Source organism: Canis lupus, chromosome 9, assembly GCF_011100685.1.
Source record: "Canis lupus familiaris isolate Mischka breed German Shepherd chromosome 9, alternate assembly UU_Cfam_GSD_1.0, whole genome shotgun sequence".
In the NCBI taxonomy this organism is placed as follows: domain Eukaryota; kingdom Metazoa; phylum Chordata; class Mammalia; order Carnivora; family Canidae; genus Canis; species Canis lupus.
The window spans coordinates 58,707,164-58,724,234 of record NC_049230.1 but is presented as its reverse complement, the minus strand read 5'-3'; the positions used below and the strand labels follow the sequence as shown (position 1 = coordinate 58,724,234).

Here is a 17,071-nt window from a genome sequence, read left to right as displayed (position 1 = left end):
GATTCCTAGATGACATTTAGCTCTGGCCTAGGCACAGAGTGGATGCTTAATCAGGGATGGCTGCCATGGTTACCATGGCAACTGGTGACCAACATCCCTGACTCTCCTAGGGGCCTCTGATGCAGCAGCCCAAACCCTAAATGGGACTGCTCACTTGTACAGAGGGCTCTGCGCCTGCCTGGAGGTCTACGCCACACTGAGGGGGACCTATGGCCTTGGCCTTCCCTGCGTTTGGTGCACCAGGGCCCAGCAAGGATGGAGGTGTTGGGTCCTTCCTGCAGCTGCTGCATGCAGTCTCCTGACTACCCAGACAATCTGGGTTTTTGTGGGGGTGATAATGGGTACAGGGCTTTGTAATTCCCCCAGGAAGCACAGAGAACAATAATGTGGAAAGAACAAGGATTTGGAGCCCAGCACCTCCAAATCTGGGTTGAATCTGGCACCTCCTTTGCTGGTTGGGGGAGTGGGGGGCCATCATGAGATTTCTCCTTGGGCAGAGCTTGTCTCCCCCTCATCCAATGGGGATAATCCTAGCAACCACTCAGGCAGGGTTCCAGAGGGAAAGTGTGTCATGTGGGGTATCGAGTCCTAGCCCCCTGCTTCTGACTGGGTGGCTGCTCTGCACCTCAGCTGTAAGATGGGATAAATGGAAGTACCTCCTCCATCCCAGTGCCGTCAGGAGGAAAATGTGAACAGGCATGTGTATAAGAAAACCCTCGTTTTCTTTTGCAGCCCGTGCCCTTGTGAGGCTGGCATGCAGGATGGCCGGCCAGCCCAGCCACATGCCCCATGGAGGGAGCCCGAACAACCTCTGCCACACCCCAGGGCTGGCACACCCCCCTGACCCACAGGTGAGCCCTTTGCCTTTTTCTGCAGAGCACTGGGGATTCAGCAGGGACCGCAGGGACCACAGGGCCCTGAGGCTACTTCCTCCCAGCCCCTGGAGGAATCTCTCGGGCAGCCACTAGCTGGAGTCTCTTCTTGAATGCTTCCGAGGGTGGGAGTGGAGCTCACTACCAACCTGGTCAGCCCTTACGTCACCAGCAGCACTCAGAGAAGCCTTCTCTGTGCCAGACTCGGGCCCTAGTCTGCTCTTGGGATTTCCGTGTGAATGAAGAGCTTTATCTCAGCAGGGTCAGTGCTGGTTAGTAAGGCCAAGTGGTGGAGGCCTGAGGAATGGGGAGAGAGTGAGGGGCTCCGGGGGAGCAAGCAGCCTGTGCATGTGGTCAGAAAGTGCTTCCTTACTCTCAGCTTGAAGTCAGCTTCCCTTTTTGGTTTTAGCTGAGTCCTGGGCCTCTTTAGCCACTTTATCTAGAACCAGCAGGGCCTCAGGACACTTACCTGCTTCACTCTATGCAGATCCTGGGTGAGCTGGGTAGCCTCCTGCTGCTTTTCTGAATATGGCTTCTGGGGATCCCAGCTGCTTGTATATGCCCTGCCTTTGTACCCACTGTCCCCTGGGCTTGGAGTGCTCTCCCCGATGCCCCCTCCAGGCCTCAGTCCAAATGCTGCTGCTTTTAGGGAGCCTTCTCATTCCACCCCACTTCCTCCCCCATGCCGCACAGGCCCTGGGTTATGGCCATGGTGTCCCACTGGGGCACCGGTTCTGGAATCTGCCTCCAGTCCTAAACAGAAGAACTTCTGGGGTGAGGCTTCACTGGTCACATCATCCCAGGCCGGGCCCACAGGAGCCCCTCGATGCCTGCTGAATTAATGAACTTCAGATACCTGTAGTACACCCCTACAGGGCTATGCAGGAGACAGACCCAGGTCTGCTCTTAGAAAGCATATAGCCTCATGGGAGAGAAAGATAGGAAACAGGGCAGAATAACATTGGGGGCCCATGGAGCTCCAAAAGGCACATGATCTCAACTAGATGACCAGAGAGGCCTCCTTGAGGAACTGGTTTGCAGAGGCCTGGAAGGGGCAGGCTGGTCAAACCAGCCAGGGCCAGGTGCTACAGGGTCTGTGGGCAGCCTGATATGATGAAAAATAATGTGCAGGTTGTTGTTTTTTTTTCCCCAAAGCTATGAGACCTAAATCAGGGGGAGACTCAGAGACAGCTACCTTCTTAAGCCCTGGAAGGCTTGTCGCAGCCTCTGACTGCCTAGTTCCTGTTGGAGGACTTCGGGTAGTCTGCTGTTTGATCTGCTTGGCCAGGATTGCCGTGCAGTTGTACAGATACACACTGCACAAAGGTGCCGGCCAAGGAGACAGATCAGTGTGAAATCCTTCTACACCTGAGTTCTCATCAAGCCATGCTCACTGCTGTGGAGCTCCACCAGTCCAAGAGAAGGGGCACGTTTATGGATTCATGCAGCAGTGAGACATGTAAACTATAGATATGGCATCTACTAGGGTGTGTGTGCGTGTGCACGCATGTGAGAGAACACACATACAGTGTCCAGGGGCATCTATGCTGTGTGTACTCTCTCCAGTCTGATTACCGGATGGGACATGGGCCCATTTCCCAGATGGAATTTGGGGAGGCAGATCCCAGAAAGCCCAAAGGCCCATGGACACTGCTGGTGCAGAGTCCACCAGGACATCTCACTGATGGCTGGGGGCAGTGAGGCCTCCTTGGGTAATGTAGCAATTTGTCATATTAAGTCATTCACTAACAATTGAGTCTCCCTTGATTAATCTCCCAGAATTAGCCAGTTGCATTTTGAGTAATTAGGGTTAATTACAGCCTCATTTGGCAGAGGAGAGAGCCCGTAATTATTTCACAAACAACGTGAGGTGGCTGCGGCAGCGGTGGCGGTGGCAGTGGCGTCCGGGCGTCTGGTTGCACATGTTGGAGTGGGTAATGACACAGTTAAGTGGAATTAGACACAATTACTCGTCGTTGGGCAGCGGCTGTCGGCGAAGGGGCCCTCAGTCCTGCCAGCATCTGGCTGGATTTGCAGAAACGGGATGCGCAGCCACGTTGACACCGCGCTGCTGCAGGTCCGGGCGGGAATGAGGTTGGTTGGGTGCTTCCTCTCTCCTCCATTCATGAAGCACTGGTATTAAAATGCCATCTAGGGAGACATCACGGCCCAAATCTTGCCTGTTTCGAGATACAGAAACACCTCAAATTGACAGCAGAAGCATTTTCCTTTATGGCAGGAAGCCCTGCTGTTTCCTTGAAATCATCCCTAGAAGGAGTCAGGGCCCATGATGGCAAGAATACTGTGCTCTGGACCAGGCAGGGCTCAATTCCCAACTCCATCCTTCACCAGCCAGGCAACGTTGGGTAAATGAGCTGAGCCTCGGTTTTCTCATCTGTAAAATGGGGCCATGAAGACTAACGAGATGGAATCCCTTCAACCCCCAGTATAGCATCTGACATTATGAATGTTAAGGAAATGTGTGTCACTGATTTTATCCTTCTATTTTATTTTATTATTATTTATTTTTTTAAAGATTTTGCTTATTTATTCATGAGAGACACAGACACAGGCAAAGGGAGAAGCAGGCTTCCCACAGGGAGCCCAGTGTGGGACTCGATCCCAGGACCCCGGAATCACAACCTGAGCCCAAGGCAGATGCTCAACCACTGAGCCACCCAGGTGCTCTCATCCTTCTATTTTAACATCCATTTTAGTTTTCATGGCTCAGGAGCCCAGAGCTGAAATGCCCACAGTATAGAAAGAACAACTTAGCAAACACTCAGACTGGTTTTGTTAACTTTTTACACCCAAGGCTAGCAGTTTGTCATTTCAAGGAGCTTTCTAGCTGTGAGAGTTGTCCGCTTATTAAAATACATCTGCTCATGTATTTTAATTTAATTCCAGTGAAATCACATGTGGAATTATTGAGGTTTTAAATGAATGAATGAATGCATGCATGCAATTGAGAGAAAGAGCTCTAATGCCTCATGCTTTATGATTTTACCAATTTGCTGCAGAGCATTTTCATCAGGAGTGAAACATAGCTGATCCACTAAAAACCACGTGAATTTCCAAGAAGGAGAAAGGTGCTCTTGTCTGAGAAAGCCCTGGTTAATGTATCTTCCATCTGGAAAGTCTTTGCAAACCTGCCAGGGCGTGCCAAGTTCAGTTATATTGGGCCCTATTCAGAGAAAGAGGAATGTGCCTTACTTTTCTGGGGATGGGGATGGCTGCCCCTGGATCTGAATCACACAGGCCAAAATCTTTATGAAAATCTTCTCAAAGCAATGTTGGTAGTTAGGTAAGATTTAATGACCAAATATTAGCAGCTATTAAAATTCAAGAAGTGTTTGCTGAAGTGTTGTAAGTTCAGCAAGTGCTTGTCTCGTTTCTGCCTTTGGTCTGCCGACGAGCCCCACACAGAAGTTAGGTACAGACAGTGTGAGAGGTGGAAAGCCCCATGGAGGGACAGGCGGATGCTGAGGCAGCCCAGAGGGTGGGGTGGGACAAGGAAAGCTCTAGAGAGATGACAGGTGGGCTGGTAACCATCAGGAGTTTGGGACAGGCGAGGAGAGGAGAATGTCCCAGGAAGAAGAGGAAGGAGACAGGCCTGAAGGTGCAGGTCCAATGAGGTTAGGCAAGTGTTTAAATACCAGTGCTTGGTGGGTGGTTGAGTGTCTGCCTTCAGCTCAGGTTGTGATCCCGGGGTCCTGGGATTGAGTCCCACATTAGGCTTCCCACAGGGAGCCTGCCTCTCCTGCTGCCTGTGTCTCTGTCTCTGTGTTGCTCATGAATAAATAAATAAAATCTTTAAAAAAAATACCACTGTTTGGTTGGGGGAATGGCTGGTGTTCCTGAAAGGCTGTATCATCTGAAATGGAGTCTATCGTGAATGAAGGGTGAGCCTATTAGTGGGTTTCAGGTGGACAAGGGAGCTTGGGTTTTAGAAAGATTGCTGGTTGCTGGTGCTCAAGGCACACTTAGGGTGAAAATAGGACGAGATGAGGAGGCCACTGCCGTCCCCCAGGTAAGATGATGCCATGGTCTTAAACGGCTGGACATGGGGAGAGAAGATTCCAGAGACTTCAGGGAGAAAACCGACTGGACTTGGTAACTGAAGGGATGAGGGAGAACAGAGTCCAGGATGTATCCAGACTTCCAGTGGGATGGCTCATTTTCTTTACGGCTTTCGCCTTTCAAGTCTTGGCTTGTAAGTCATTGGCACTGGTTCCAGATTCTCTTACATATGTTTAAGCTCAGCTTTCTCTGAGCTCAGTCAGTGGGAATTGTCCTAAGAGACCCACTGCACTGAGATGATTCTAGGCTTTGTTATCAGGTGACTGTCATGTTTGGGCATCTTGCTCACTACTCCCATGTGCTCCTGGCTCTTGGAGCCGTGTGTAGACTTCCAGGTTGGGACAATCATGGCACGGTGATACCTGGCACTTACCTCCACCTTCCTACCGGCTAGGAACTAGGTCTTACTCAGAATTCTATTTTGCAGGGGTGGAAACTGAGATAAATAACATGTATGCTTTGCTCTTGAGGAGCAGAGCCAGATGTCTCTCCATGTCCTGTGGCCCCACAGCACCGCTTGTTGTCGTGAGGTCTTTGAGAGGGAAGATGAGCTTTGGGATTGAAGTTAGCCAGATCATGCAGAGCTGAGTGGGGTCGGCCTTGGCAAGAGCCTGACAATATGGACTCTCTGTAAATCATGCCCTTCTTCCGTGGAACACAGATTTAAAACACATCACGATATACACATATTCTGAATCCATTAGAACTTCCCTATGCACAGTGTCAGATGGCTTTAAAGGTGAAATTCGTTTACAGGAAATGTCATTCTGATGAAGTATGCTTTTTAAAATCACAGAAACAGTTGCCTTAAAATTAATGATGCATTGCAAATATCAGGGAAAAAAGACCCATTCAGTGTAAAGATGATTAAAATTCAGGTCAGAAGTCTGACTTAGTCAGGCTAAATTTTTTAATGAGATTTCAGAAAATTAATTGGGCGAATGCATTTTTATTCTTTTAACATGTAATTTTATGCTCCTGTTTTTTAAAAAAGGATCTGTTGATGACTGAAGCTTATTGTGGTTCAAACATTTTAAACTCAAATTAGCACAGGGTGGGAGGTGTTTGTGGCCTAATTTGATCTGACTTGGAGAAGAGAGTCTGGGTTTCTCCGAGCTTGCCGGGGTGGGGGTGTTCTGGAGTGGTTCACCAGTACCACCCCACCCCCACCCCAAGTCCGGCCTTGGCCTGAGAAGGCTGGCAACATTTCTCGAGGGGCGTGAGATTGGGGATAGAGATGACCTGGGGACCTTGACCCTCTCCTTGGCTCCTGGTTCCCCTGAGCCTCATGTTGTCCAGGGAGTTGCTCCCAGAGGTTCCTCTCTGAGATAGTGTTCCCCCTGGGGCAGTGCGGACCCCCTCCCTCTGGCCTGCTGGGGCTGGCAGCAGAGTGCAATCAGCATCCCTGCCGCCTCCTCCCAGCCTTCCACCCATCTGCTCCTCCTCTGGTGGAGAACTCAGGGGCTCCCATCAGCATAGTCCCAGAAAGGCGAGATGAGTCAGTTGTCTAGCATGGTCCCTTGGCACACAGTCCTGGATGACCTGTGCAGGGGACAATGAATGTGCAGGGGGCAGTGAAGTCAGAAGGCTACAGGGGCATGCCCGCGTCACTGCTCTACTGCAGTCAGGTGATTATGGCTGAAGACCTCAGAGCCTCCGTTTCCTCATCTGTAAAATGGGGCCATGAAGACTAAGTGAGATGGGATACTTGAAACCCCCAGTGTGCATCTGACATCACGGGTATCATTGACCTCACTCTTAGATTTAAAAATTCATTTTAGTTTTCACAGCCAAAGAGCCCAGAGCTGAAGTTGACCTGCAGTGGGGTGAGGATTATGTGGGCAGTGGTCGCAATAGCTGTGGACTCCCTGCCTCGGCTTGTCCCCAGCCCCTTAGGAGGCAGTTGTGCCCCTGGTCTGTGCTCCGCAGACACCCTTAATGACGGCGACAGCCTAGGTAGCTCTTCCAATACTGAGTCTGGCGCTCTTCCAATATGAGGCTTCGTTCAGTAACTTACCACCACCTCCCAGCAGCCCTTGGAAGCAGGCATTGTTACTACCTTAGTTGTACACATGAGGACACTGAGGCCCAGAATGCTTGTCCATGGCCCCAGCCAGGAAGTGCCAGATCTGGGATCTGAACCCAGGCCTCTGTACCCCAGCATCAGTGTCTCAGCTGAGGGAACTGGAGTAGTGGTTCCCCCCTCCACCAACCTGTGCCCCCAGGCTCATGCTGATTTTCCCCAGGAGCCTACATGGAGCTCGCCCTGGCCTCAAGCTTGCCAAGCAGCTCAGAGCTCCCAGGACCCTCGGCACCAATATCACCTCCTGGATTCTCAGAGAAATCCTGGGGCTGATATTGCTAAGGTCCCCCTGTCGTGAATGGACTCAGCTGCAGGGGCACGGGTGGAGCTGGCTGAGGGCTGACCCAGGAGGGGAGGAAGCCCTCCTTGGAGGTGGCAGCGGAGAGAGGCCTGGCCTTATAGGGCAAGAGCTCCCTTCACCTCTTCCCCTTCCATTCACAGCCCCAGAGTTAAGTGAGAGTCAGGGCTCTGCTGGCTCAGGCACAGTGCCCCGTGTTCTGCAGTGCTCCCAACCTGGACAGAGGGCACTCGGGGGACAGGACCCCATCCCAGCCCCTGTGAGGGTGGTGGTGTCCCCACCCCGCCCAGACCCAGATGGTGTATCTCCTTCACACGTGGTGCTGCTGCTGGAGGAACCTGCCCCGCCCCCTCCAAAGGAGCTCATTCCTCTAATTAGGTTGAATGGGTTGTGACAGGAATTGCAAATCCATGTCATTGCATATGCAGATGTGCAAGTGGAGTCTAGGGATGCCAGCTGGGATGTCACCCCCACCCATCCTCCAGGAGCTTCCTTAGGGCAGCGTGGCCTTTGGGAACACATCTCCGGGGTGGACAAGAGCGCGCTGGGGACTCCAGCCACTAGTGTTGGTTGAAAGCCCTGTGTTTGCATAGTGGAGACCCTAGGAGATCGCGTCCCCCAAACGTGTCACTGTCCCAGCGGGGAAACTGAGGCCCATGGGGGGGGGGGCTGCCCATGTCAGCTCTCAGGACAGCTGGCTATAGATCGTCAGGGAGTTCAGGTCTCAGCTCCCCACTGACCAGCTGTGTGACTGTGCCTCGGTTCCCTTCTTTATGACATGGGATTAAAAAGTTCTGCTTTACAGGGTTGTTAGGTGAGTGTAGTCCCCAAATCTGTGGAAGCAGCCAGCAGAGTAACTGCTGCATGGTAGGTGCCTAACACACCATGGTGTGCCGTTAGCCTCATGGGCATGTGTGATCCCTCCAGGTGTGAGAAAGTTGCCTTTTTCTGAGGGTATGTGGTGTGATTTTGGCTGCACTCAGAAGTGACAGTGGTTGTGTCACAAAGTCCCACAGTGCACCAGGCTGCTTAGAGCATGTTCCTTTGTGTCATTTGACAAACATGCCCCGTGCTCTTGTTCTGGGCAAGTCAGAGCCTCAGCTCAGGGGATACGGAAAGGACTAAGACAGGAGCGCACTTTTGGAGAGGCCCATGTTTGGGGGGGCAGGGGCTCAGGTGACTGGAAGAAAGAAGCCAGCTGAAGCAGGAAGCATAGACCTGGCTAGCCATTGGGTCTCAAAGGAAAAGCAAAGGAAGAATCTGGGAGTTGTGAGGCCAACTCATGGTAGAGCTCAAGGGGCGGAGACTCCAGAGTCCCCAGGCCCTGGTTCAGATCTCTCCCATTACTCATTGTGAGGTCTGGAGCTGGTCACTGCCTCCATCCCCCACAGCCTGTTTCCTGAAATGGGGATAATGATGTTGTCAACTCACAGGATCATGGGAAGGAAGTGTTCTGCGTGGTGCCTGGTACACAGTAAGTGCTCAATAAATCCCCACTCTTCTTACATGGGTGCTTAGTAAATAGGTAGGTTAATTGCTGTTAGTAAAGAACTTCCTTGACAGACACTGGCACAGGGTGGATAAGATGACAGTCTTTCTCTTCCACCAGCCCTCCCTCCAGCTCAGCTCCCAGTAGGGAGAGTCTTCAAATCCCTCACCAGGGGAGGTAATTATGCCTCAAGACTTGAGAGTCAGGGTTGGCCCAACTGCTACCTTGCTGAGGGAACAGGCTGCGAGGCTCAGACTTCCATCACTCACTTCTAGCAGGAGGGTTTCCTTGGCACAGAGCTGGGTCTGGGCAGGTTCAAAAAGGCTGAGAGTGGGGGTGAGGAGGAGCTGCTTCGGGGTCCCCTCTCCTGCTCCACCCTGCTTGTCACTCATAAGGACCACTGAGCACCTCCTGTGTGGGGGGTGGGGAGAAGTTCAGCAATCTCACGTGATCCTTACAGCAGCCCTATGAGACAGGTATGCTTCTACACCCCTACTTTGCAGACAGGAAACTGAGGCAGAGTGGCTTGGGTAACTGCCCAAGATCACCAGCCAGGGACCCAGGAAATATGCATGAGGAAATATATATAAGGGTGCTTATCGCAACATTATTTATAGTGACAACAGATTGGAAACAAGCTTACTGTGGAGTTAGAGTCTGTGGTTATTTAAATCCCCTTCAGTTGAAAAGATCCATCCTTAAAAAAGCAAGTCTCAGAGTAATAGGTTTGCACAATTCTGGGCTTTTAAAAAGTACACCATCTCCGTATACGTGAAGATTTGTTCATTCAACAAATGTTTATTGAGTGCCTACAATATGCCAGGCACCATTTTACGAGGCACCCCTGCTAGTGGTTGGGAGTCAGACAAGGTAACTGAGTGAAATACCGTATTAGGAATGCTGGGAGACAGAAACGAAGAAGGAAGAAGAGCTGGAGAGTGTGAAAGGGACATAAATGCTGAGGCTTCCAAGGGACATTCCGGGCAGAATGGCCAGTGAGAGCAAAAGAGGATGGTCAGTGTGGAAGGACAGAGTGACCAGAAGAAAGTAGCAGAGCAGCAGGATCGCAAAGGTGTGAGGAGTGTGGGCAGGCCAGTCACATGGCATCTTAAAGGCTTCCTCAGTGGTTGTCAAGTGGGGACTTAGAGTTACCCTACCAGGTAATTTTTTTTAAGATTTTGTTTGTTTATTCATGAGAATACACAGAGAGGAGAGGCAGCGACACAGGCAGAGGGAGAAGCAGGCTCCACGCAGGGAGCCCGACATGGGACTCGATCCCGGGTCTCCAGGATCAGGCCCTGGGCTGAAGGTGGTGCTAAACCGCTGCGCCACCCGGGCTGCCCCCTACCAGGTATTTTTAACATTATTGGCCTTACTGTGATGACGTGCGTTTTTCCTTATCTCTGCCTGTTTCACACTTTAAATTGAACCCATTCGTGTAGTAAAGAAAGAGAAGGAAAAAAATCAAAGTTGATTGAGAACAGATGTCCTGCATAGGATGGTAGTGACCCAGGCTCCCGCCAGGGCTTCTTTGTCTAAAGGTTGGTATTCCAGTGAAGGAGAGTTCCAGAACACAGCCCAATAAAATACCTGATCTTCCACCCTCATGGGTGCTTCTGGACCGAGTCTGGAAGAGGCATTTTCACATCAGAAAATTCAGACTTACTCCTTCCTGTTTCAGTGGGGCTCTCAGTGTTTTCTTGCCCCACCCCCTACTTCCCAAAATGAACTCTGCAAATGTCTCCGTACCCCTTCTACATGTGAGACCCTGTTGTTGCACTACCACCTGGCCGGGGAGGGTCCCCTAGAGTGGCCAGTGGGGCCTGTAGCAGGAGGAGGGCCTGTTTTGCCAGGCTACTGTGGGGCAGACCAGAGCCATGGAATCCTCCCCCGCCCCACCTTTCTTGGCACCCCCTCTGCACCTTCCCCCCCAAGCACTTTGCACATATGTTGTAGGGATGGTGAGGGGGTACCTGGCCACTGCTGCCTCACCTGGCAGCCTCATCCACAGGTAGATTTTACTGTTCAGTGGTGGGTTTCAGTGCTGACCCCTGGAGAGTCATCATGAAGTGTCTGGATTCCTCATGTCACTATAAAGGGATCTGTTTGCCTAAACAGTGGGGTCAGCATGGCAAGGCTGCAGATTTAAGCTCAGTTCTCTCATCTCTGAGATGGAAGTGGCCACCCCAGGAGGGGAAGTTGCCACATCTGACAGTGACTTGCAGGGTGAGGGTTGGGGCCTCCATGCGGGGGGCCGTGGAGCTGGTGAGACCCAGCAGGGCCTCCCTTGCTGTGTGACCTTGGTGGGTCACGTCCTTCACACCTTAATTGCATCTGCTTTGCTTGCTGGCTCCAGTGTGGGCACAGGGATTCAGGAGTGAGCAAGGTGGGCAAGGTCCCAGGGAGCCACTTTAATGGGAGCAGGAGGTAGAAACAAGCAAACTAATGGACAACCAGGTAATGAAGGGTGGTGGTAAGTGCCATGGTAGAAACCAGCGGCCCTGACTTCTTATGTGCAGAGTGGGGTTGTTGTGGTGGCAGGGGGTGAAGGAGCCTCTGATAGTGATGCCCGTGAAGTTGGCAGTCACGGTCCCTCCTTCACCTTGGAGCAGCGCTGCTGGGGTCGCTGGGTTTTGGAAGGGGCCCTGGCTGCTTAGGTCCTGGCCCCTCATTGCAACCTGGCTGGCCACTGATGCCCTCTGTCCCTCTCCTCCAGAGACACCCAAACACCTTGTCTTTTCGCTGCTCGCTGGCCGACTTCCAGATAGAGAAGAAGATAGGCCGAGGACAGTTCAGCGAGGTGTACAAGGCCACCTGCCTGCTGGATAGGAAGACCGTGGCTCTGAAGAAGGTGCAGGTGAGCTGACTCCCCCATGAGGTCAAAGCCACATCACAGGAGCTGGCTTCTGTGTCGAAACATTGTGGCCCTGGGCCAATTCTCTCCCCTTCCTTCTTTTCCCCTTCCTCTGAAGTCAGGACCCAGCTCACTGGGCCGTGGGAAGGATTAGGTGGGCTTCTGATGATGAGCGTTCATTGTGAGCCATAAAGGAAGAGGAGCATACATTGAAGACCACTGTATACCAGGTCGTGCCTTGAGCATGGTCCTGTGGGTCAGGGTAGTCACCCCACTTTTCAGATCAGGAAAGTTGCAGGGATGTGAGTATTTATCTCACCCGGCCCAGGAGCGAGCTGAGGAGGAGCTCAGGCTCAGACCCGCACTGACTCACCCTGGGTCCTGCACTTGCTGGTTGCCTCTGAGCGTGATGAGAGCCTTTTCTGGTCTCTGTGTTCCTCCTAAACAGAGGGAGGGGCTCAAGCAGGCGGCTTGTCAGCCTCAGAGTCCAGCTAGAAAGCATTTCCATGAGAGCCACTGGGCCCGGTTGAACAGTGCTTTGCCGCAGGAAGTGGCTTGAAATCCTCCAGCAGAGCTTCCCAAGACCTCTGTTTGCTTATTTGTCCTTTACGAATGAGATGAACAGCCTGGGCAGAGGAAGCCCAGGAGAGAGAAGCCCGTACCCACGGGTACGAGCCAGGCAGTGAACTGGTATGATGGTTTCTTTGGGCGTCTGCAAACTGTATGGGCAGCTGCCGCTCGCCAGAGGAGAGACGGACCCCTCTGCTAAAGAAAGGCCCATTTGTCTTCCAGGAAGGGGCTCACCTGGCTCTCTTTGTCCTGCTTTTTTGTGCCATGCAGGGTTTTGTGGTGGAGACCTTCTGTTTGCTGCCGTGAGTCAGGAGGGGCTCTGAACAGGCACTGAATGGGCCAGGGTGCCAGGGGGCACAGCACCAGGTGCTGTGCTTGCAACTTCTCATTCAGTCCATGTCACCACCTGTGAGGTCAGGCTGGGCTGTTGGCCCCGTTTCCAGAGGTGAAGACTGAGGCCCCAGAACATGTTTCCTGGCCTGCTGCTTACCAGCGGGTGACCTCAGCGAGTCACTAGACTTCTGGGTCTTCCTCTGCAAGTTGGCACCAGCAACTCCTGCCTCATGGGAGCTGCTGTGAGATTTCAGTGCAGAGTGATCGGCACTCAACTGGCATTGATGAGCACCTGTTGCGTTTTGGAGGTCCCTCGGCGAGGGGGTGGGAGGGCCAGGATGGACGTTCCCATCCTCGTGGCTCCCGGTGGGGGCTCTGGGAGCTAGGTTTTAACCACCCTTTCTCTTTTTCCTCTCATCCAAGATATTTGAGATGATGGACGCCAAAGCCAGGCAAGACTGCGTCAAGGAGATCGGCCTCCTGAAGGTGAGCACCCTGGGCTGAGCAGGAGCCCCTCACTTCCTCGAGGCAGCCTGGTCCCCAGACAGGACCACATAATGGCCATCACGGCCCATCGCCTGTTAGGTTCGGAAACAACAGCCTTTTGAAGGTGATGGCTCATTTTCTTTTCTCCTGGTTGCGTGGGCATGGACCCCACCCCACCTCTTCCCAGCCCTCATGGCACCCCCAGACTGTCCTTGCCCCACATTGATTCTACTTATGGATGGTAGTGCCTGGCACCAAATCACTGCCACCCGGGAGATGCTCCCAACTGGGCTGTCTCAGCAGGGCCGGCCTGGGCTGCTGGAGAGGGCCCATAGCCAGGTGTGGGGCGTAGGGTTCCTGGTGCTGGAGGGACCCAGGTTGTCATCCTGTTGGGCTCTTCCCAGATCTCCCAAAAGACGAGGCAGGATGTGTAACTGGAGATGGCTTGTACAAAGGACAGATGTGCCCGGCACGTCTGGGGTCGGGGATGGTGGCATCTTGAGGTGTTTCCTTTTCCCTCCCTGCTGGCTTCCTCATTGGTCTCCCCAGAGTCAGAGACGACAGAACTTTCTAGACTAGACTTGGCCCCAGCCTAGGGCTGCTCTCTCCTGGAGATTACTCCCTATCCCCAGGCTTAGGACATACCTGGGGTCTCAGAGGTGATGGAGGAGGAGGAATGGTACAGGCTTTAGAGGCCCAGGAGCCTGAGTTCAAATCCTGATCTTTATTTATAAGCTGTGTGGCCTTAAGCACTTAGCCTCCTGAAGCCTCAGTTTGCCCATCTGCTCAGTGGTGAGCAGTGGTGCCCTCATGGGATGTGGGCAGTTGGAGAAATATAAATAAAACGGTATCTGAAGAGGGTTCAGCACAGTAGAGCACCCAGGAGGCGCTCACTTGGTGTTCACCCTTTCCATGAGACAGAGGGCTAGCTCCGCAGCTTCCGGTACAGTGGGGCTGTTGGTGGCAATGACACGGAAATCCTACTGCGAGATTCCAGATAAGTGGTTTGCACTGCTGGGTCTGCCCTCAGCTCCCAGGCCCAGTCCCCACCCTCAGCGACTCCCAGGCAGTGGGGAGCAGGCCAGCAGCCCAGGGTGCCTGTTGGAGTGATGCTGGCCAACCCAGGGCCCAGGGAGTGCAGGAGAAGCCCTGCAGAGGCCAGGGTCCTGTCCCAGAACCCGGAAGGCTGACATGAGCCTGCTGCAGGATCCTGACAGTGTGGAATTGGGGAGGCCAGGGGGTGGTGGCCTCGGATGCCACACTCAGGAGGTGGGACTTGAATGTGGCCAAAAGCAGGGGAGATGTGGCCCAATGTGATTTGTGAGCACTTGCTGGGAGGGGACCCTGGCAATTTGGTCAGGGAGGCTTGTAGGGAGGTGTCAACCCCATATCATAGGTCAAAAAATTCCCTTCAAGTAACGTTTTAAAATTTGTACGTGATGGTCAACTTTGGGATCCAGGTGTAATCTCAGGACTCTGACCGATTACCCAGCCCTGAGCTGGGGACTGACTGTCCCAGTCACCTGCTGTCTCTCTCCTCTTGTGGCCAAGAACATACCTATGCCCTTGCAATGAGTAGGGCACCGAGCCAGCTTGCTCTGGGTCACTGGGCTCCAGTGAGGTAGGCCAGGCTTGGTGGGACCAGCACCTGCTGGGGTGGGGGCTCTGTCCCTTCCTCGGGCTGCAGTGTGGCCAAGAGCTGTTGACCATGGCTTGGGAGGTGGGCACACCCCTCACTCACCAGCCACGTGGCTGTGGGCAAGCTCTTGAGCATGCAGGGCCTTAATTTCCTTGTCCAGAAAAGGGGGTAGTGATATCAGTACTGTCTGCGAGTGTTGAGGGAATTAGAAGTTGGGCTGGAAGGGCTCAGTGTAGCATCTGGCATGTGCTAAGTGCTCGGTCACATGCAGCCCTTGTCATCATGGTTGTAACGCCTGCTGCCTAGCGCCAGCCCTTTCCCACTCCCCAGCCTGCTCAGGGGAAGTCAACAGGACATGGGAGGGCAGGAGGTGATTCCTGCAAAACAAAGGGAAACACCATTCACAGGGGCCACTAGGTGACATCGCTCACATCATTCACAACAGGACTCGAACCCCAAATCTCCCAGTGCAGAGGCCACCAGAGATGGGGCAGGAAGGTGGGTCCTGTCAGAACACAGGCATAGATTCTACATTCACACAGCACAATTGTGAGCACTGCCGAGTGCTGGGCGCAAGGAAGTAGCCAGCAGGGAGGACAGATCCTAGACAGATTGTTGCATCAGGCCCCAGAGGGGCTGCAGGTGGGACAGAGCCCCTGACGGCAGAGATTCGAAGAGGGAACCTAAGCCCATTCCGTGACCTCTGCCTGCCTTCCCTCTGGCCATTGTCTGTCCCTCAGCAGCCGCCACCATTGCCAGGCCTGGACCGGGGCCTCAGGGACAGCCCCACCCTGTGGAGCTCCAGGCTGTGGGAGAGAGGGATGGGTGTGGATTGTGGGGACACAGGAGAGAGAGGGTGGCTGAGGCAGCCAGGAGGAGCTGCCCTGGAGATGGGTCCTGAGGTGTGACTTACCTGAACCCCATGAAGCCAAAGCAGCCACCCGTCTCCCACTCACAAAGCACGGAACGCAACCACTCACATCTTTGGAGCACTTCATATATTTTAGCCCGAGCATGTCCACTTTAAGACGCACCTGAGGGGCACCTGGGTGACTCAGTCAGTTAGGTTTCAGCTCAGATTGTGATCTCGGCGTCCTGAGATCGAGTCCCGAGTTGGGCTCTGTGCTCAATGAGGAGTCTGCTTGAGATTCTCTCTCCCTCTCCCTCTGCCCCTTCTAACTGTGTATGCACGTGTGCACAAGGTCTCACAGGTGTGCATGCTCGCTCTCTCTCTCTCTCTCTCTCAAAAAAAAATCAATAAACCTTAAAAAAAAAAAAAAAGATATACCTGGGATCACCTGGCTGGGAAGGGGACTCTGTCTGGGTGGACAGCAACCCATGGGTACTGGACCAGGCTCTGGACTTAGCTTGGTCCTAGAGTCAGCTCCCTCCCTCTCCAGGCCTCAGGATTTCCCCCAGCTGACCTCTGGTGTCCCTTTTGGCTCCATCTGTGCCATTGTGCCCTGACCATGTATTCAAGGGAGCCTTTACATCATGTCCTCTCCTCAGAGTTGCCCTAGGAGCAGGGAGAGAGGCCTCCCCCTTTTCTCCCCAGGAACCCGCACCTGGAGGGAATAGCCTCCTTGACTGAAACTTTAATTCCCACCCAAAGCCCCTTCCAGTTTTTCCAACTCATTTGCAAAACTGTGATGCCCAGCCTGCTGATGACCCTGGTGGGTCTCTGGGAGCCCTGCCTGAGGCGGGTGTAAGGTTTCCCAGAGAAGTCATGAGATAAGGTCTGGGAGGGGGAGTGAAAGAGTTGGGGGGAGAGTGGCTCGTTTGTAACACCGACAACAACGCTGGCACTTCGTAACTGCGTTTAAGGTTGGAAAGCGTTTTCAATTTTATGAAGTGCTGGCATTCCATTCATTCTGATATTTTGCTGTAAATGAAAAATGTATCTGGAGTAAATTTGGATAAAATTTGGGATAAACTTTTTTATCTGAGATGTGATGTGTGCTGAGGTCAGCTGATGTGGTGGGCAGTGTTAGCTCCAGGAAGACCTCGAAACAAAACCTGGGCAATGTGATTTTTGACAAGGACGCCAAAACAATTCAGTAGGGGAGAGAAAGATTTTCAATCCCGGGTGCTGGGGAAACTGGACTGACAAATGGTCAAGAGTGAGCCTTGGCCCCTGTTCATTCATTTGAAGTGAATCATAGGCCTAAATGTAGAAGCTAAGACTATAATTATAATGTTTGCTGGGCAGCCCAGCAGGACAGCCCTTCATGACGGCTGGTGCTGGCTGAGGGGTAGGCAGTAGTGGGTCCACCCACACCAGGGCCGGGCTTGGCCAGAGCAGGGGCCTGAGAACTCGGGCAGGTAGAGTGGAGCCAAGGGAAGGAAACACTTAGCCAATGACAGAGA

At 53.0% G+C, this 17,071-nt stretch overlaps 1 protein-coding gene across 6 annotated transcripts in view; it reads left to right on the top strand.

Moving 5' to 3' along the window:
* The window catches only part of NEK6 (NIMA related kinase 6), an 83,200-nt gene that overhangs the window by 37,654 nt on the left and 28,475 nt on the right, over nucleotides 1-17,071 (top strand). For all 6 annotated transcript variants that reach the window (XM_038549400.1, XM_038549404.1, XM_038549399.1 and 3 more), the window contains 3 exons: nucleotides 733-851; nucleotides 11,539-11,679; nucleotides 13,003-13,065. In XM_038549400.1, coding sequence (XP_038405328.1) covers nucleotides 762-851; nucleotides 11,539-11,679; nucleotides 13,003-13,065 — 294 coding nt within the window. In that variant the 5' untranslated portion in view covers nucleotides 733-761. The remainder of the gene's footprint in view (nucleotides 1-732; nucleotides 852-11,538; nucleotides 11,680-13,002; nucleotides 13,066-17,071) is intronic.